The sequence below is a fragment of the Camponotus vicinus genome, unplaced genomic scaffold (genome assembly GCF_025532165.1).
Source record: "Camponotus vicinus isolate PSW18456_S1 unplaced genomic scaffold, iyCamVici1.0 SCAF_2, whole genome shotgun sequence".
Taxonomy (NCBI): Eukaryota; Metazoa; Arthropoda; class Insecta; order Hymenoptera; family Formicidae; genus Camponotus; species Camponotus vicinus.
Genome location: NW_028141956.1, coordinates 3,846,849 through 3,869,924, shown reverse-complemented (window position 1 = coordinate 3,869,924; position 23,076 = coordinate 3,846,849). Strand labels below are relative to the sequence as shown.

Sequence of the window (23,076 nt, the reverse complement as noted above, 5' to 3'; positions counted from 1 at the left end):
TATTGCGTGTGTATGTGTGTTCGTTTATTTGTTTGTTTGTGTAAATATCCTATTGTGTAAATATCGTATTTCTTTTCTTGTGCATTATACACATATAAATACATATACATACACATATATGTATGTGTACAAATGACTAGGGTGTGAAGTTTAAGACAGGCGTAATATAGGTTCCTCGTCGACGACTAGAGTAGAATAGGCCTCACGTTTGACAATACCTCATTAACGTCACAGCAAATAATCATATACTACAATTTTCGTAATCACGTACACAATGGTATTTTTCATACCATTCTTCGATAAAAAATACAATCGATTGTACCACATAATGATTAAATTCGAGAAGTGTGAAAAATATGGCACTCAACTTAAACACTAGCAAGAGAAAGAGAGAAAGAATTGCTCGTTAAATAATTAATTTAATAAATATAATTTTCGACATGTATATGCGAATCGATACTATCTTATTATAATAGCGATTAATACAATTATAAATTATTCGTAAACAATTATCAGATTCGCTGCTCCAGAAACAGGAACAAAAACTTTGGCTTTTTACAGGAAATTGTTTTTATTACAAAAAATCGATTCTTTCGCATAATACTGATTCTGATACATACAAATTGCATCTATTATTTGTTAAATATTAAAAAGTAACAATGATATGTAAAACGTAGAAATTTTATTTACATCTATTTTTTTAAATTTCTTTTGACTCCTCTTTTTCTCGTTTTGTCTAATCTATTCACGATAGTACTACTGCGGCAAATTATGCGTTTATCGTTCTTATTATTTCACCTAATCATAATTTTACTGTGGTCTGATCAATTATAACTGTAGCTATTAGCATACATTATTAAATTGAATCTTGAGCGCGCCATAAAAATTGATGTTAAAATTTAAAATTATCATACAGGGTTTAGCAAAAGTGTGGAAACCCCTTAATATTTCGAAAAATACGCATTTAAAAAAAAAATGTTTCATACAAAAGTTATAGGGTTTTATGTGGCGCATTACACAGCAACATTATTATGACCTCGAATAGCGTTGTCAAGGTTATGTGAAGGTCACCTCCAACTTTTTAAATGGGACACCCTATATGCTTTTGCATATTCTTGTAGCTTATCTCGAGAGCTTTCCAAAACACTATAATTAAGTTAGTTTTCATTAAGTACTTTCCGAGTTATGAGGCTTGAAATCATTTCTTAATTTTACATAAACCATAAAATATCTTGTAAAATATTCATTTTTCGATTATCTCACCTTAATACTTTTATGTACAAAATAATGAGAGTAATCAATTGGTGTAAAGAAAACATACAGTTGTTTTTAAGAAGAAATATGGAATTGTTAATTGCAAATTATATATTTTTTCTTCAAAACAACTATGTGTTTTCTTTACACCAGTTGATTCCTCTCATTATTTTGTACGTAAAAGTATTAAGGTAAGATAATCGAAAAATGAATATTTTACAAGATATTTTACGGTTTATGTAAAATTAAGAAATTATTTCAAGCCTCATAACTCAAAAAGTACTTAACGAAAAGGTACTTAATTATAGTGTTTTGGAAAGCTCTCGAGATAAGCTACAAGAATATGCAAAAGCATATAGGGTGTCCCATTTAAAAAGTTGGAGGTGACCTTCACATAACCTTGACAACGCTACTCGAGGTCATAATAATGTTCCTGTGTAATGCGCCACATAAAACCCTATAACTTTTGTATGAAACATTTTTTTTTAAAATGCGTATTTTTCGAAATATTAAGGGGTTTCCACACTTTTGCTAAACCCTGTATATAAACATCATATATAAAATTATGTATCAATATTTTATCATATATATATATATATATATATATATATATATATATATATATATATGTGTGTGTGTGTGTGTGTGTGTGTGTGTGTGTGTGTGTATATAATTATTTTAATAATTAAAAAAATATAATAATTTAAAAAAGATTAAATTAATTTATATAATTAATCTTTTTTAATTATTAAAGTAATTATTAAAATAATTTTAATTTTACTTTTATATTTCAAAAGAATCATTATTTGTAATTAAAAATATATCATATATATTTCTTTTTAATCTCTCTCTTGAGTTTCGCTAAATATTGGATAATTATTTATTTTCGTTCGTTTCTCTGTCTTTCTCTCTTTCTCCAAATTCAACGAATTACCGATCTCTCTTGGAAAAAATGTTGACGGTCGTAACGATCGATATAATCAAAGATGACGTTTAGAGATAAAATGTGGCACATTCTACAAACAATTATCGCGATCAATTAACCGACAATGAAAGAGTCGATGAGGGACCCCGGTCTATCCTCCCTTGTGTCGACGGGATTCTTTCTTTGGTAGGGCATCTTCGCACTAAGGAATAGGACTAGAGGTGATTCTTTCCACGCTGCTCTCCCTAATGCGTATCGTGGTATAGGTCGCGTTCGCGTCGATGCTCGACGGACTGCTGGCGTTTTGCTGAGCGATCGCCTGGGCGGTTGACGACACGGAGATCGGCGCCGGCGTCTCGACGCCGCCTGCCGAGGCCATCCCCGCGGCCGCGGCCGCGGCCGTCGTCGTCCCGACGCCGCCGTGCCAGCCGTGGCGGTTCTTCAAGTGGCGCTTCATGTGCGTGGTGCGGCTGAGTACTTTGTGGCACACCGGGCACTGGGTTGTGCCCTTGTGCATATTCATGTGTTTATACATCGAGTCCCGATTCCAAAACGATTTACCGCAGAGTTTGCACGAGTGCGACGGATGTTCGATGACCACCGTGTGTGAATCTAAATCAGACACAAACGTTCATGCTACGTCGTGGCCGGGCATCGCGGGCCCGGATATCGGGTACGCGTGACTCGGACCCCTTCGCTCTCTCGGGGCCCTATCTGGATTCTCTGCCCGCTGTCGATTGTTATTGATTTGTACTCGAGAGTATATTTTCCGCAACGTGACATTTTTTTCCGGATTGTACTTTTAAATCCCATGCGACCAACAAAACTTTATGTCAAGAGGATTCTACTTATAAACAAGGAATTAAATGCAAATCATTTTTGTATCTGTACCATTTTGTAGATACATTTATGTTTTTGAGATTAATGAAAATTTTCTCCGAGATTGATCAAAATTTCAAAAATTTCAAAAATTCAATTGTATATGTCTCGTAGATTATGACACGCGAGAACAAAGGTGTTTTTGATAATTAAAGAAAAACTAGAAGAAACATTGAGAAAAATCGCACTTCAATAACAAACTATCTGTACACTCGGAAAAATTTTGCGTCTCACTCTTTTCTCTACCTACTTTTCCACTCGCTCACTCAAATCTCTCGAAAGAGAATAACAGCAGCAGCAATGACAAAAAAAAAGAAAGACAACACACATGATGAGACTTACAAACAGGAGCAAGATAGAGAAAGATAGAGAAAGAGAGACAGCAATCACGAGAATGGCAACACACGCAGTAATTATAATTATAATACTCTCGGAGCAGCCATGCTACTGTGTGAACTGTGAATATAATATGAACAACAGCGAAAGAAAACGGAAACAGAACAAATACAAATATACAAAATGTTCAATATTCATGCACAACACACATAGACATAATTCGGGCGAGATCTAAATCGTGATTGGAAGCCGAATATCGGGCCTAAAGTTTATAATATACGAGATATATTGCTAATCGCATATTTTTGGCAGTGAACCGACAATCATATATATTCCTTTCATCATTATTAATCGAACATAGATCGCATACGCGATTATATATTTTGGCACATGTAAGGCGACGTGTCATGCAAGAGGAATTGACAATTTGTAAATTATGACATTCGCATATTTCAAGAAATGTATGTTTGCCAAATTTTTGACAGAAATTATGTATAAAAGTATATTTAAGTACATTCTATGATAAGATATTTCGCTAGAAATTAATTTGTACATGATATAATATATATATAATATATATTATTATATCATGTATACATGCATACTCGAATAAATTAATCTCTCTCTTAATTTAAATTAAATTTTATATCACAAAATAGAAATTATATTCTATCGGATATTTGTTATATCAAAATCTCAATGCATTTGTTGATCGAAGATTTTCGGAAGATTTCGAAAAGTATTCGACTGTTCCATGCATGAGAAAATAATGCACTCTTCGCAGCCCAAATGACACACATACGGTTTTTACATCATGGCTTTATTTTCAGAATGCAAAGTACAAAAGAAATGTATAACCCGGCATTTCGTCTTATATTCTATAGCTACGTCATAATTTACACATAGTACGGTAATTAAAAAATTATGGCTATATTTTAATTATAGATCTTTCATATCGCAAATTAATGAACTCTAACGCTGTAAATCAATTTTAGAAAGGCGGGAAACTTAAGTAAAATTTGAACGGTAATCGAAAGCAGCTTTTTCGTTTTAATGAGATTTTCGAAATTGATTTTATATAGGTTTAGGCGTATTTCAAAAAGAAATATTTATCTTTACTATTAACAATATTAAGAATATTAATTTCTGGATCGAAGTGAATTATTTCTGCGATAGAACATATACGTTATGTATGAGCTGTATAAAATAATGGTGACGATAAAACGAATAATAAAAAAAAGTTTTGCTCGTAAATGGGACACATATCGGGGTTTGTTAAAAATATGTCAACTGTATGTCAATCATTATTATCGCGTACAATTTGAGATAAGTTATATATTATATGATTGTCAAAGAGTATATATTGCAAATTAAACTCTATACACATTGAGAATCTATTTCTTCCTCATCGACGTTTTTACAGGTTATTATCGATAGACAATGACATCAATTAAATACGAATTAAATACGATAAGATCGATCGATCCGACTGTGATCGACGATTGTCTAAGTTATGCTGAGACAGAAATGTGATATCCACATAAATGACAGCTTTTATACATATGACGTTAACATATGATAATTGTATCTCAATATTGTACATAAATTACGTTTAGTGATAAATTTTGGGTCATTTGGAAAAAGGAGAGGAGAGGAAACTGCCATCTCATAAATAAATTGTGCAGGATTGAAAGACTAACGAAGCTTCGTACATATGTTCATTGATAATGCATGTACGGATATTCGCGATATTCTAATTTCACTAAGTATAATGACTACAATAGCACAATAATCCCCTTTGTGCGGTTAATCGAGATCGCTCGATACAGCTTAAGGAGGAATTGCACAAATCAGCTACCTCAAAAGTTAGTAAATCTAATATATTTCGAGATTCATATTGCGCAAGGCATTTTTAGTTTTTTTTTTAAATATAAAGTTAATAATTAATTTGTGTGAATTAAAATAAAGATTTGATCTGTAGAATTTTTATTTTCATGATTTTTGTGTAACTATTTTTGTGTACTATAAAATTTTCGCAGTTTAGTCATTATAAAAATGTTAGCTCGATATAATATATACATACACATGTACATATATACGCGATTTTGAGACTGAATTATCCTATTTAGCAAATCTTTACTTTAACTCACAAATATATTATTAATTTTATATTTTAAAAGTATTTTGCGCAATTGAATTAAAAAATCTTGAAATGTATTAGATTAATTTTTGACGCAACTAAATCGTGCAGTTTTTCCTTAATATAATTATCTAGTTTCGATAGAACAGAGTATGTAACATTTCTATTATATTTAAGTACCACACACATTGCAAGTTTCGTTTACCGAAGGAAGAAAAGGACAGTCTTTATCCTATCTTATACTCATTAAATATATGTATTATGTACACATCTTAAATTTCTCTCGTATTTGGAAGAATGCGGATAAAATTCTGCAAAAAGCGACCGAGATTTTATCTCTTTTTATCGAATAAGAGCTTTAGTACACGGGGTACTAGTCGTGCCACGAATATTGATGCTAAAAATTTACTGTTGGTTCTTTTTGCAGGATATAATCCATATACGAAATTCAAAAAAGAAACAACATTATATTTATAATTTTCTTTTCACTTAGAAATTGTAAAAAGTCAAATAAAACTATCTTTCCTTTTAAAGTTATCTCACTTCATTACTCTCGTCTAAAAAAATATTGTACGTGATTACTTATCACGGAAAAATTGAACACATTTATCGCATTCATTATATGACTATCGATTACTAGACATAAAAGATGATGAAAAGATTTTTGTATATTCAAAACAATAAAATTGTAAATAATCGTATATAACTGTAAATAAAATTATAAATAATTGTAAATAATTGTATATAATTGTCTTACGCGATAACAAAAATAAATCAAAAAATTGAGTTTCTAAATCTTTTCAAATGCATGCAGTATAAAAATTGATTAAAATATAAAACCATCAAGATAATAGTTGATAATACTAAACAGTTGCATGTAAAATCTTGCAATTGCATACCAAATATTATTAATGGAATGAAGAATATATTGTGCTTCAAAGCACTCGATTGATATTAGAACACGAGTGAAAAATGAAACAACAAAAATCTCTCGCGAGAAAAGATTTGGGCATGATCGACATGTAGAAAGAAATAACTCATTGATGTATATAATACATTTAGAAATCAAAATACTAAATTTCATGAATCCTATATCAAGAATCTCTCAAGATACAACACTTATTTTGTACAACATCCCAATTATTTAAGAATTCAAACTCCTGTAGTCCAGACAAATATGTAATTTGATTATCATCCGCGAACAACTAGATTAATAATTCGTCAAAAGTCGATATAAATATATATTATGTCTATCGTAATCATCGTTTGTGTACGATAACTTACAATATACGTCCATGTGTGTATGGAAGAAAAATATTTTCCTACATCTCCATGTCTATGCAATAACACGAATACCTATAGAAGATATATCTTAAATTCCTCGATCTAGTTTCTCGCGGATGACGTACTGAAATATCTACCCAATTTCTACACGACAAAGACCCTGATTCATCCTTCACAGAGTTTCTCTACCGAGCCCTCGATCCCGCAACGGCTATTTCAACGGTTACTTGACTCCATGCACGTTCACCATGTGGCAGCGCATGGTGTACTTTCGCGTAAAGACGGTCTGACAGATCGGACAGATCGTATCACCCCTGTGTATACTGCGATGGTGGGCTAGAGAATCGCCACGATTGTAGGTTCGCCCGCAGACGTCGCACACCCAGCGACCGCTTTCCACCATGTAGTGCAGCTTAGACCTGCGCCTGACCCCGTCGAGAACGGGGCTCGCGTGCTGTTGTTGCTGTTGCTGTTGTTGTTGTTGTTGCGGTTGCGGTTGATGCTTCCCGTAATTGTGCTCTGATTCTGCGCACACAATCCAAAGTGTTTCCCATACACACACGGTCTCATACTTTTATGTAATAATTTCGTCGTGCACGCGAAGATGTTTTTTTCTTATATTTTTTTGTTTTTTTCATGTGCTTCGTCAATTCGCGGTTTTGGTTGTTTTGCTTTTTATTGTTATTTCTTTCGCGCGAAGAGAGATGACGATAGTGAGACAACCCCGATAAACACACACCGGTATCGATAAATTTTTTCTTATATTTGGGATTATGTGAGGATTATTTATACATATATGTGTGTACTAATTCATATATGAAATATTAGATACACATCGGAATGGAAGTAATAACAATACCATGTCAATCAAATTTTGCATCAATAAAAATAACAAGGATACATTTTTTTTTAAATTTTGGAGGAAGAATGGCGATTTAAAATAACATTTGAAGGAATAAAATTATTGAAAAAACAAAAAAAAAGGAAAAGAACAGATTATATATATATTCTAGTAATAATATATAGTATATAATCATTTATCAAAATTTTGTTAAACAATCATATTATATTATTTTAGAATTATAGTATATAAAAAAAATAAAAAAAACAAATTAAATTCGAAAATGTTTTCAGAGCATTCTTTTGCATTTAAAAAATTTTTTAGATACATAAAGATTACACACTAATTAAAAATTCTAAAGTTTATTTGAATAAGATATCGCATATAGGTGTGTGTTTATAAGAACATTGAATAAACTTTAGATATTAAATATATGTATGCTCTGCACTAAAACGTTTTATTGTTAGTATAGATAGATGAAAATTTGGTCTCAGGCCGTCAGGGACACTTTCGAAAAAATAAGAGGGACGACCCATCACTCATAAAAATTTATATTATAAAAGATTATATAATGAGATTATATATAATATTATATATATCAAATAAACTTTGAAAAAAATTGATATACAAGAGATTCATCGGATATAATTATATCTTACAATGGATTAATTAATCACATTTAAATTATCGAATTATAAAATAAATTCATTGAATATCGATCTTTATAAAAAGAAATTATTTCTCAAAAAAGTATTTCAAGAAAAATCTATTGATTATATTTAATAGTTTATAATAACACTGTGATTCGTACAAAATACTCTTGAAATACTTACGAAAAATGATATGACATTATTAAATTAAAATATATGCGAAAGATTTTTATTTCTAATTTTATTTTATATTTAATAATTATATTATAATGGATCGGCCCTTTATATGTTATACTCGCCAACGCATTCTGTGTCGAGTATGTGTACCGTACATCGATACAATCGGGATATTTTGTGTTAAAAATTCATAACTAATGTAAGTAGGTATATAGTCCCCATAAGCATGTTCAATAAAGCTTCCAGCCAGAAACGAAGAGGAGAATTTTTTTGGGAGTGCCAAAAATGTCAAAAAGCTTGCGGATATCGAGATTCATGCGAAGTTCTATTTTTGTTGTGACCTAATATAAAGGGACATATATTCTTTCGTACGTTATTGTAATTTGGAATTTGAACAGTAAATCGTGTCGTCTTGAGCAATCTGCGGATTTTTATTTTTCATAATTAATCGCTCATTGCATGCTACTATTCCAATCATCATTAATATGATTCACAATAGTTTTGCTTATCGCTCTGACACAAGGGACATAACAATTGTCTCTTTGTAATATTTTTATTAGAAACTCACAATATTACTCGATAATATCGAGTATCGATTCAAAGTACGGTAACGCGCAAATAAGTATTACAGAATTCTTGAAACATGTAATGCTTACTAAACGTATTAATAAAAATCTCGGAACGCGCGATGTGCATTATAGATGCACGTGGAATAACATATGATGACACAGTAACACTTTGACAAACATACGTATACAATACATTCATTCCAAGCAATTGTAATGTAAGATTTATTAATAATATCTGTGATATATTCGCGCTCTTGCTCGAATCGTGAAAATGTACGTTTTTCGAATATAAAGTTGTAAAATATATAGTTTTTATTCTCTCATTACACATTTAGAACTAAACAGGACAAATATATTACATATTTACGTTAAATGCAATATTCATACAAATTAAATCCCAAGAATAAACAGTCACGTTTAGGGCTAAATGTGCAGCGAGAATACAGATTAATAGGTATATAAAACCAATAAGAAACATTTGATGAAAATCAATAATGATAACAAAATATTCCTATTTTACACGTATTAATTACGTATTTAACAGTCTTGCAGTTTTAAATGTCATAAAGAGTTCTTCATATATATGAAAGCAACCATCTAGAAATCTAAAATAATAAAATTCATTACATCTCTAGTGTCATATTTCTACTTCATGGCACGTCGTTTAAATCAATATAGATTTTTCCATTCATAAAGAGTGTTCTATAAGTAATACTTCAATTTTATTTATACCATTGAACTTAATTTGGCAAGATCTTTCAAGTTCTTATAAGAATAAAATATCAATATAAAAACTTTAACTTTTAACAATTAAATAATAAAAAATTGTTAGAATTTGTCGTATTACTTATGCAACACTAGAGTTTTCAAATTCGATCAACATCAACTTTATCTTTGTCTTTCTTGTATACAAAAAGAGTCTCAGCCTAAACTGATTATTAGACTTTTCGATTAATCTAAATTAAATTTGTCCTTCGCCATAAGATCACTGGAACTATTATTTTGCGAAACATATCTTAATTTTCGATAAGATAACGTTCGTTGCTATGATAATCATGTTGTTGATACAAACTAAAATATGCATATATTTGCATAAAATTAATAAAAATACAATAAAAAAATATTTAATACAAAAATTGAAATCTAAAAAAAGATTTCATAACACACATGCGCCAGCGAATTATGGAATATTTGTTGCCCTTGTAAAGAGATTATATGGAGAAACTTTAATCATTTTCATCGGGCGTAATCTGATGTATCATATTGAAGCAACGTAGACATAAATGAGGCTTATCAATGCAATCATTACAAAATGTTGTTACAACAGGTTTTTTAAGTAATGTATCGTAACATTTCTCACAGGGTTGCCTTACTAGTTTAGCCAGACCTCTTTTTTTTTTAATCTTATGATGTGACATATTCGTTGTTATAGTCCAATTCGGAGATTTATCATGATGCTCATCTTCCAGCGTATCTCCTAGGTATTTAGTAGTCAGTGGACATCTAGTTAGGTAGATTACCAAATCTTTTAATGATTCTACAACAGACATATATATCACACTATTATATGTCAGTGGATGCTCTGTATATTTAACTCGAGGATTAATTTTTGCACGACTTTATTGAAATACTGTCTCACTTGGCCTAATATAATTAATACTGTTGCGACTCATTAGAATTTTTGGCTAGATAAGTAAATTTATTTAACTTTTTTTTTCTTTTTTAAGCATAACTTTACTGTCCGTTTTATAATGAATAAGAGTACATCTCTCGCTTGTCCTTTCATTCTCAATTACTGACGTTATATGTTTAATATTATATTTTAATTTCGTGTGCTATCGTCAATTCTGAAAAGTGTGTTGACAGCAAACACATCAGATTAAGAATTAAGTTCTGTTAAATTCCATTTGAAACTAATCTAGTACATCCTTGTGTATTATATTATTTACGCTATGTTGAAACTTAATTATATCTTCTTAAACTTTCACTTCTTCAAGTACTCTTAAAATACATCTGCTAATTTTGGCTAACATAAGCACCACAAAAAATCTGCCATTACAATATTTTCTCGCGGCAATGAGATATTTCATATAAAACTGTCGTGAAGAAACGAAAATCGAAACTGGAAGAGAAGCCCGGGGGGGTGGGGGAGAGGGGAAAAGAGAGTCATCATCACTTTCGAAAGTTCGATTTTGCATCGAACACACTGAACGTGTGTTGACGCTTGTGGATGCGCAGCAAGTGTGCTTTCATGTCATAACTTCGACTGAAGATGCGCTGGCAAATCGGGCACCTGGTCTGGCCTGTGTGCAAATCCTTGTGCAGTGTCAACGACATCGGGTGCTTGAAACCCTTCCAACAAATTCTACAGCGAAACAAGAGGCCGGCGTCCGCCGCAGCGCCGGACTGACCGTAATCGTCGTCCGGGACGAGCTCGGCGACGCCGCTGGCAGAAATGGCGTCGGCGTCGTCGTCGTCGCCACCCGCGGCGGCGTCTCCCGCGGCTCGCTCTACAAAGAAAACAACAAACACACAACGTCACCACGCATTGTTAGCCACGAATGCTGGCGCGCACGCGTGAATTCGTCTTTCTGGATACCAAATCGGGGGCTAATTGATAGCGCGAATGTCCTTCATCGACAACCAATCGTGTTCTGTTCGAGAAAGTTAGGCTCTAATACCTATCCCTTGAAAAATTGCCTGGTTGATTGTCGAAGAGAAAAATTTCACCACCATCGCGACTGTCTTAAAGATTTGAAAGCACTTGGCATGGTTTATGTCTGATAGTGAGCTGTTGACTCTGGATGCTGTCTTTTAAAATTTAAGAGTAATGTAATAATTTCGCTTTTATTGTACAAAAGAACTAATTTGTAGATTTTCCGGTAAAATAAAATCTAAATTTTATCCATGACTAGCATCTATTTTTTTTTAAATAATACTTTTTTTTATTTTATATGATGAAAATATATATTCCAATGTTATATTATCGTAAAGAATATTTAATTAATGCTGGAAAATTCCTTGCTTATAAATATAAGTATAATTTCATTTATAAATACAAATATATATATTTGTATTATTTCATTATAATATATACTTGATAGATGTTTATATAAAAATATTTTATTGCAATGCATATAGGTAATATAATTTTTGTATAAAAGATACAAGATCAAACGAAATAAAAAGTGCTTTCAAATATCTGCAAGACGGCGATATTATGTCTCATTTCTCCTCGTTAATTCTACACGCCCTTTTTCTACAAAGTGCGTAATAAGCGCAAGCTAGTAGAGCAAGCCTAATCAGGTCAGACAGAGGAAATAGAAGACACACGACACCATTGAAGAAAGATCAGAAGCTCGTTAAACCCCCAGGCGGTCGAAAATATCAAAGAAGGATTCATTCCTCACGATTTTGACCGAAACATTCAATAATATGGATCTAAAGCATAGATTTCTTGAGGCTATAGCTTGTATAATATTTTTATTAATATGTTGCTTCGTCGTTTATTTTCGTTCGTTTATTTCACAAATTGCTTTAATAATTATCCATCATTTTATTAAAAAAGTTGCCTCGAGAAAATCTCATTTTCTTTGCTTGCGCATTAATTTTCCAGGACGCGACAAACTCTCTTTGAAATTAAATATTTTCAAAACAATCTTTAAAAGAAGAAAAATCTTGTAAAAATTTTTCTTTAATCTCTTGTATAAAATTACAAGAAATGTTATTTTATTATTTGTGTGTCAAGAGGAATTATAATAAAATACAATCTCTTAATTGAAATAAATGTCCATTTCGAATATTTTCTATAACTATACTGGATTAGAATTTTTAAGAGAGACAGAAAGAAAATAATGACAGAAAACATTCAACTCGTTCGCTCTTTAAACTTTATGTAAATGGAGAAAATAATAAATGTTGTAATAAAAATATCAGTCTATAATAATTTATAATATTGCAAATGATTATATTGTAGAAGAGTATGTGATTTATCTTATAAGTATGATGTTAATGTAAAATTCCGGATCCTATCCTATTAAGAGATCCGCGGAATTATGCAAAGAATATAAAATGCATCAGATTAATTTAAAAAATATTACATTTGTTACATACTGTACAAGTTTGGAGACTATCCTACAAATGTAATTAAATCATGATAGCTGCTTTAATCTTTCTTATTGGATAGAAAATTATTCTATTCTTTGTACTTAACATTTTCTTAATGAACGGTTACAAATCCTTACGGTAACGTTATTCTGTACGAGATCCTGAATAAATAACGTATATCCGCACGGTACACGTGACCGATAAAACTAACGAATAATCAATATTTGTATTGATAAGGCTAAATATAACAGTCTTACGGAAAGAGTCGAAATTAAATTGATTTTACTTCGCCATAAATTGAGTCACTTATAATTCTTTGCATTTCTCCAAATTCGTAATATCTCAATATTAAATAATAACATATAACAGTGACAATTATGGTCAAATTACCGCAAAACAAAGTGTAGAGAGAAACAAAGAGAGATTTATTAATATTCTCTAATATAATAATAAATATAAATATAAAAAAGTATAAATATAAAAAAAAATTAAAAATTAATGATTTTTCAATAATTCACATTTTATTTCTTATCATTACGGTATTATTATACTAGTTTTCAATAACTTATATCATTTGACCGAAATTGCTACCGTTTTATTTTATAATTACGTAATTACTTATCGTTTTTTTCATATGTTCAATTTTTCGTGTAAATATTAAAATATCACATTGCATTTTATAAAAATTTCGGACATAATAATGTCAAATTAATTTCGACTGAACTCTCAAGCGAGTAAAACAATAATCTCATGTAACTTACAGCGCAGCATCACGTCAAATATCATGGTTTGTTCAAAGTGTTATGCGACTATTATCGCAATAATCGATATGTCCATAGTATAATTTTAGTAATATAACAATATACATATACATACATATATATATATTGCACGCATGAAATGTTACGTAATTAACAAATTAATTAATAATTACGTAACGTTTTATCTCCATCATATATATTAGAGAGAGACAACTCTAATGTTATTACCTTTATAATCGCGAGTTAATTAGTTCAGCAATTAATAAATACCTTATATGGAATATATATTACCTAACATGGGAGAGATGTAAAAATCCAAATTAAAAGAAGAATCTATGTGGATAAAGTATTAATAAATATATCTTAAAAATCCGAAAAGTATATCCTCTATGTACAAAATGTTAATGAAAATGCACATTAATCACGAATAACAAATTTCTATTAAAAAAAAAAAAAAAAAAAATTGTCATCGCGTTCAAGGCTTTAAAAAAAGACAACATTTTTAACATAATTGACGTAATACAGACTTGCTGCGATGTAACAATTTCACTGGGAACTTCATTGGATTTCTAATTGAAATAAAGTTCAGACAAAATTTTAACAAATGTTCCTTATTAATTCGTCCCATGCTAAATCCGATGGCTCAGTTCTATATGCGATATTACATATACCGAGAGCCCACCTGCATAAAAGAAGCACGAGACTCGCGTGCATCGCGTGAACATACAAAGTTAATCAAAGCTCTTTCGTTCCCTTTCTCTCTCGGTGAAGCTATATCGAGGATGTCTCTTTTCTACCGATTTTCACCGCGCTTGGCCCGATCGCGGGGCGGACGGAACGTTAGTCCTTTTTCGCTGCCGGCGAGGCGCTACGATGGGGTTGGTGCTATGGGGGCGGAATATGCGGGATCGAGCGCATTTTGTGATAATCGACGAAGCATGGCCAACGGCACAAACAGGCATTGCAGGGCCAGCATTTGAAGCGGGTTTGCCTGAGTTTGCCGCGTGACGTTACCATGCCGCGCTGCTTGCAGTGCACGCACACTTTCCCGTGGCCGTTTGCTTTGCTGAGGCTATGCGGTTGACCAGATACGTACGTAAACCCTCCTAGAGAGAAACACAGTGTTGTGGCCAACAACAAACACAATGCACTGTCGGGCTGTGTCGGGTTAGTCAGTTTTGTAAGAGGTAATAGGCGCGGTAGGGGCATGCAGAGGCAACCATTGGTTAAATATAGTTATACAACGACAAAAAAAGACCTGTCTGTGTACATCATCCCCCGGACAACAACAAGAAACCGCAACAGCAGCAGCAGCAACAGCACCAACCCCCAGCACCTACCACAATAATCCCATAATCACAGCATCAGCAGTAGCAGGCGCTAGAAAGCTGTGTCTACAGCGTGTGTCATCGGTGACTTGACATACCATCGGTTTTATTTCTCGCCGCGGTCGTTGTTTTTTTTTTACATCGCGCGAATTATGACGTATATAATAACATTGCCATGTGCTAGTTTCAATGTGCGGATTTTTGCATCGTTCTGATGATTCCTTTCTTTGTAGGAGTTAACGCGATGTTTTTTTTTTTCTTTTTACACTCCCCTTATATTGATCTGGTTGACTGTCTTACATATGCTTGGATTGATTATGGATTCATTATGAAGCCAAGTGGATTATAATGTAATAGCAATTTCGAGTCGTTCCAGGATTTGTTCTTTTGACCAATCTCTCGATCGTTTCATCTAATCTTTTCATCGAGATTATTTCTCTAATAAACAAAAATAATGGTAAGAGTAATTTAGATCTCTTTTGTCAATTAGTCTTCGAAAGTTTCATTATTCGTCGCAGGAGCTTCCGAAGAAGACTGCCTTTTCTCTCGATCATTAACGATCATCAATAAAATCTTCTTCGATAGAGGAATTTTTTCGTGCGGTCGATGATATAAGGACGCTGATTACTTATAATTTATTAAGGTGCTCGCTGACTCACGTGTCCAGCCTCTCGTGTTTTTCGACGGTGAATGTCTTCGTCAACCTCCTGCTGCGCAATTTGCGAAAGATCAATACCTCGACGAATTTGCTTCTATTGTGGATAGGAAAGTCGCGCGTCGATCATCTTTATCATATTCATCGTTGATATTATTCGTTTTTCGATAGGACAAATTACGAATTGGCTCACTCTTACAAGTGTGAAACGCAAACTCTCTCATACAAGCACTCATCATCCCGTGTGTTTGATTTTTCATCGACTTCTTCAGCAACGATGTGTGAATCTCGAAACGCCACAGAACTATCGACCGCATATCAACGAAACGAATCTCAAACATAATGAGAAATCGGAATAGAGAAACGAATGATAATAAAGACTTGGAAGTAGATAAACCAGCAATAAATATGTCATCCATGATTTAAAAGTAGAAAGAAGATAAACATTAAACAATATTAAAGAATATTAAATCGTTCTATCGAATTACTCTTATCTATGTCGATCCTACACAATTTAATAGCATAAGAATAGATAATATTAAACATTTGTCTTTCTAATTCCAAGCCGCATAATATGCTTTTGATTGCTCTAAAATTCGAAATATTTAATAAATGCAATCCGCAGTTCATTCTGTGTTTATAAATTGATTTACAATTGCGATTTAGCGAATTAAAACATTCGCATGTATGTGAATCGAGGCGAAACGCAAATCCGGTCGCACGTTATCAGATGCAGTAAACGATAATAACATTAGCACTTGAACAATGAAGGAACAAGCTTTTTGATGTCTTCATGACTCTCTACTAGCTAATTCATGCTTCTGCTTTATAACAATCGTTGAGATTTCTTAGATTACCTACCTGTCAAAATATTCATCTCTCTCTCTCTCTTTTCTCTTTTGTCTTTCCTCTTTTTTCTTTTTCAGCGGCTATACACATATTGGCAATCAAAAAATTTTAAGTCTGGTCAAGAAATATTCCTCCACAATTCTTAGACACGTGAAATTTTCAAGAAAAATGTCATATCGGACGTCGACAGTCTTCCTAAATCCGTTATTAATTTTGATTCACATTTCTTGTTTCCATAAAATTTTTGTCGATTGTTTACTACAACCAAATTATTTTAATGCAAGTGTTTATCTGTATAATTTATTAATAATAGACAAAAACGCGTTTTACTAAATTGACGAAGCGTAATAATCTGCAATCTATATTTTTTAATTGACTAATGAAATTTATAAGAAATAAGAAGAAACTTGACACATTGATCTAGATAATATAATATAAAAATCTCAAACTTTTTCTTTTAGCAGATATTTCACAATTTCATAAAATTTATTTTTTATAAGACAAATTCATCTTTTTCTCGAATATATATTATTCGTATTTCTGTATTTTCGTGAATGTATATATATTGTATAAACATGAAAATTATTAATATAAACTTAGATTTATATATATATATCTTAAGATAATCTTATAATAAAATAAAATGTGTTTTAAATTTGATGTATGCGCAATGTTGCATCTGCTGATGTAATCTTATTTTGCGATATTTTAGAGCTTGGATTTCTTGTATAATCATACGAAAATATGTCAATATTAATTTTTAAAATAAACAATAATACCAGAAAATAACGGATTTTGGAGGAGTATCGATTCAATCTGATCGCCGTACTTCCCACACGCACCCATATTTGCCATATAGAGTTTGTTGCATACAAGGAGGAAAAGAATTGATTTTAAGTTACCAAATATTAAGAAAAGATTACACGCATGCCACTGTCACCAGAGTACCACCACCATCTGACTATTTCAAAATTATTAGTTTATATTTTAAGAGATTATGCGAAAGTATATCGCGATAAAATAACGATCGCTACATGTTACAAGTTTTACGTAACATTATTCGATTCTTATATTTATAGAGATGCTGAGATCGCAGAAAAACCCCGATTCGAAGGCAAAATTCACAATTATGTTCAAAATCGAATAATTTTAATAACAAATACTATTAGTCAACTTATATTGTACAATTGTATTAAAATTACTTTATTTTAAAATCTCTAAAAAAATATTGTTTCTCATTCGATAAAAGTTTATATATTACTATTTTTTTAATTAAACATAAATTATTAATTAATTAAACATTAATTAAACATAAATTTTGTGAATAAATTTTAAAACAGAAATATGTTATATTAATATAATAATTAAAATATTATATAAACTTGAAAAATTATCAAATCATAAAATTTTAATTTAAAGATGTTTATTTATCGGAGGAATATTATTTAGGATATTTAGAACATAGATTTACAATACTTATTAAAAAAAATAAATATTGTTTAAGCAAATAATTTCTTAAATTATTTGTAAAATAATGTAATAGAAAGATCTTCCACATATATTGATTTCTTGCAGCACATACTAATTCTATAAATGTGACTCACAGCGTTTCATTTTAATGTTCAAAAATCAATATTCGTATTTAAGATTAACATTACATGCAAATAAATTGTGTGTACATGTGTGTGTATGTGTGTGTACGTGTAAAGAAATTCGCGCCATACACACAAATTGGATGTTTTTCTGAAGAAATTTTCTCGAACCAGCATCAAAAGGTATTTTTTTCTTTTTTAGTATATACACAGAAATATGCTTACAGTTAGTGCGCATGAGGAATATAGTGGTGGCTTTAATCAAGTTATTAAAAAAAAAAGGAATGTTGATGATTGTCGGCACACATACAGCACTTGGCAATGCTTACTAGTATCTACAATTCAACCTACACCCGAGTGCCTGTACCATACATTTACATCCAAAACACCATGCACTCTGTACACTAAAGATGTAAATCTCGATATGATCTTGGAAAGAAAAATAGTCTTTCCATAATAGGAAATGTATATCATGTAAATTATTAATATAAATATAAATGTTTAGATATTCGCTTATAAGATTGCGAATTCAACTTCATTAAATTCAGTGCAAGGAATAATCATACCAAAAATTAAATAGCATCGACAATGTTTTATAGAGCATAGCAAAATCTAATAAATTTTTGATAAATGTATTATATTACATACGCGCGATAAAATATGATGCTATTTTTATAAAATTTTGTATAAATTTATTCAAATTCATTATTCAAATTCTTTACTATTTTTAAATATTTTCTTATATTAACGAGGATCAAATCTAAAGATGAAAGAAAATTATGAATAAACCCTCAAATACTTTTATCATTGTAAAGTAATAATAAATATTTCCACTGAAAATTTTAAAATTTCCTTCAGATTTAACTTAATTCGTTTATTTATATATATATAATTTTTGTTGTATGCATATAAGTGATGCAAAGCTGCACTGACTACTAAACCATCGCACAGTTTGATGTGAGACTCAAATCAACTAACTACCCCTCAAACTTAATAGATCACAATATATCACAATAAGAAGAAAACCCGTCTTTCTTCTTATCATTATTAAGAAATTGTTACAAAACCTTAATCCATGAAACTAAGTAACAGCTGTATATACTAACGCTTCATGTATCAAGGTATTTATATTATTTTGGTTTTGTACCCACAATACATGCAATTAATCCATCACCATAGAAGTTAGAATGTAGTTTTGTGTATGAAAAAGTAGTTTTTATATTGCAATTAATGTATAAAATTTATTTATAATTTATAACATCATTTAATATATTAAATGTATATAGATGTGCTTTTTTAAATAATAAAGAAAAATTGTGTAATTTCTTTATATCGTGGACCATGTGTGGATACAAAACTTTGATGTATGTGCATTGCCATTTACTATGTGTACATGTATATTATTTTATATAATAATTTCAGTAACTACAAGCAGTGAAATATAAATTTAGATCAAGAAATTGTTTCTTTTCTAATTACAATTTATAGTTTTTAATTTAATAATACATTTTAAATTATGGCTTAAATTATATATAAATACCAATTTTTGAAAATTTAATAAGAAAATAATCTATAATAAATATTAATTTGTCAAGTCTATTGTAATTCTATATTGTAATTACACATGTACATATATATATATATATATTTCATAATGGCAACACAACAGACTACATCATATTATAAAATGAATAATCACTCACCTTGTACTGCTTCCTGTGTTACTCTTTCTCCTGAGGTACTTGGTTTAGAAAGTAGGTGTCCTAACAAACAAACAAAAAAAATGCATGTTGAAAATTTATAAAAATGCATACAATAAGAAATATTGAAAATTCTAAGAAATTATCATGTACAAAGATACTTACCAACATCTGTTTGATGTTTGCCATCCAAACCATCTGATGTCGATTGACTCGAGTAAAACGTTTGACTGATGTCGGGCTTCTGTTCGTGATCAGGCGGGTTCGATGATGTGTCGTCTATTGTAATTTTATTGAGTGCATTGTCGCCTATACTCTGATCCTCGTAACTACAGCTGCTACCATCTTGCTCCAGGTATTCAGGCATCTCCAGTTTTAAACTCGGCATAAGGGGGATTATTTCAACGGGATCAGAACCCGGGCCAGTCTGATTTTCCAACGTTTTTCCTTCGGAATCCTTCGCATTCCCTGAATTCTTTTCCGTATTCGCATTCGTACTGTCTCGAGTTTTTCTTCTTTTGTTTGGCGGCACTTCGGGTTGCAATTCGATGGCATGATATGGCATCGGAGAGGATGGTGACTTGTTCCTCTTACTATCTCCTGTGGATTTGCCAGAAACATTCTGCAGTTGAACTTCAGGCTCATTGGGAATTTCTATGTCATCCTAAAAATAATATAAAATATATATAACATCTATTAAATATCTATATTTTACCTATAGTCTACTTATGATTTTAAATCATTTTATATCTTACCTCTACTAAACTATCGTTATCCTTTCCTGTGCCATCTGTAAGACCCTGTACCGCTAAAAGTTCTGCTGTTGTGAGAAAGCTTGCTAACTGTTCCTGGACAACATTTACTTCGCCTTGATACATAAAATCTACCAAGGCAGCCAAATCATCAAATTTTACATTACGGAATATTATGACAGGATGCTGGCATGGATTCTCCTATAATATAATGAACAATCATTGTAAAAGATATATTTGTATTGAAATGCACAAGTAATAAGCCAAATAAATAACAAGTATCATAAATTACAAGTACTTTACCTTAAATAAATCTCTAAAGTATGTACTACATGCTGACAAAAGCATTTTATGCGCCCTAATCCTTTTGCCTTCGCAACTCAGAGTGACATCTACGAGGTCCTCATCTGTCCTTAATGTGTCAAAAGCACAAGTAATATGTTTTAAATAATTATTCCATCTAAGAGAGAATTGTTGGCTGGAACCCATGCTGCTTTCCTGAAAATAAAATTCTCGTCAATTTCTCGTTAGATTATTCAAATCGTAATATGCAAGTTTTTATCGCAGAAAGATTAAAATAAGAATAATCATAGTAATATCGTCTCCCTTTTGTTATAAATATAAAGCAATTATTACTTTCATTCTACATTGATTATAATAATATTTCATAAGAAATTTAGTATCTGGGAGCATATATGTATTAAAATGCTATCGCTTCAACATAAGACAGAATACGGATATCGCTATGAGGCAAAAAATTCGTTAAGTCAAATAAACATCTCTCTCGACGCAAACGGAGTAATAATATTCGGAAGATTATTCAAGGAAAATTTCGCGTTAAATGAAATCCTACCTTGGCTTTTCTCAGGGTGTAGAATGTAAATCGAGAGAAATCCTGAGGAAGTCTCGTATCGCAACGGCACGAGTGAACGGTATTAGAACGCGGTCGCGAGACCGATTCGCGCGGCGAGCGACTCGAGGTGGAAGAGACGGAGGAGGAGGAGGAGGAGGACGATCAGCCGCACCGTCGAACCCGCGTAGCTCCAGACTAATCACGGCGCACTTGGCATAAAATAAAAACTGTAAACAGCCGAACTGGTTACACTTTCATGGCACTATGGCACACCGTCGAAGCAACACCGTAGGGGACCCCGTCGTTAGCGCGTCGTATACTTCTATTCTCGTTTCCCCGCTCTCCTCTATCCGCACTCGATATTTCTTTCTCTCTCTCTCTCTCTCTCACTCTCTTTCTATCTCAATCAAGCGATCGCGTTCGATCTCAGCCAGCGAGCCGCGCGTCGTTACGTAATTGCATCGCGTTCTCGCGGCGTCCTGCGCGCCCGGAGAACCGTCCTGCGCCGAATTCGCGTCGTGTTCCTTCACAACAAGCCACACTTCGTAGGCGAATGACAGCTGGCGGCCATTTTCAGTACGGGAATATGCGTATGAGATGCGCGGGGAGATTCTACCACCCTCTTCCCCTCCCACCACGCTTTTTTGTCCCGCTAGCGGCCGCGAAACTGCGCCTGCGTCACACGTTCATTGGTCGAGGCGCGTTTGGTTCCTTCTAGGAACTCTGACCGTTGACAATTGGTAGATAGTTAGATATTAGGGCGCATTCACACCTTGGCAGAAAAGCGGGAAACAGAAAAGCAGAAGGCGAATCAGAACTCGCACTGATAATAAGCAATGTGTACCAGAGAGAAGACTTAGGGCCTCCGCACAAGGTGTTCCGTATCGCATTACGTTACGTTAAGTATAGATCGTAAATTTAACTCCGTACGTAAAATTAAACTTCAGTCAACGCACAGAAGAAATCGTAACGTAAAGACATGTCTTTACGTGCGTTGACTGAAGTTTAATTTTACGTACGGAGTTAAATTTACGATCTATACTTAACGTAACGTAATGCGATACGGAACACCTTGTGCGGAAGCCCTTAAGCCTTGTGTCCACGATGCTAGAAATCGGTCCGAGTTCTCGGACCGAGAAATGTGTAGCCAATGAAATTGCTGCCTTTTCGTAAAAACTGCATATTAATTGGCTACACATTTTTCGATCCGAGGACTCGGGCCGATTTCTAGCATCGTGGACACAAGGCTTTAGGCCCGAATTCATAGTCATTTCTCAAATCTTAGATCTCATTTCCAATCTCAAATTTCAGCCATGGACCTATAATTAGAATATTTTATATTAGAATATTTATATTAGAATATAATATAAAATATTCTAATTATAAAAAATTATATTAGAATATAATATAGGTCCATAGCTGAA

At 32.2% G+C, this 23,076-nt stretch overlaps 1 protein-coding gene across 12 annotated transcripts in view; it reads right to left on the bottom strand.

Annotated features, from left to right (window-relative positions):
* The window catches only part of LOC145967444 (zinc finger and BTB domain-containing protein 6), a 33,986-nt gene extending 11,695 nt beyond the window's left edge, over positions 1-22,291 (bottom strand). For 2 of the 12 annotated variants that reach the window (XR_014437426.1, XM_083092337.1), the window contains exons 1-5: positions 21,653-22,285; positions 21,103-21,297; positions 20,803-21,000; positions 20,213-20,711; positions 20,051-20,110 (exon numbers count right to left, since the gene is read on the bottom strand). Coding sequence is in view for 11 of the 12 variants with exons in the window: in XM_083092337.1 (XP_082948463.1) it covers positions 20,051-20,110; positions 20,213-20,711; positions 20,803-21,000; positions 21,103-21,288 (943 nt within the window). In the remaining variant the exon portion in view is untranslated. The other 10 variants (XM_083092341.1, XM_083092333.1, XM_083092336.1 and 7 more) reach the window with 10 other exon arrangements.
* Between the last annotated feature and the right edge of the window lie 785 nt (positions 22,292-23,076).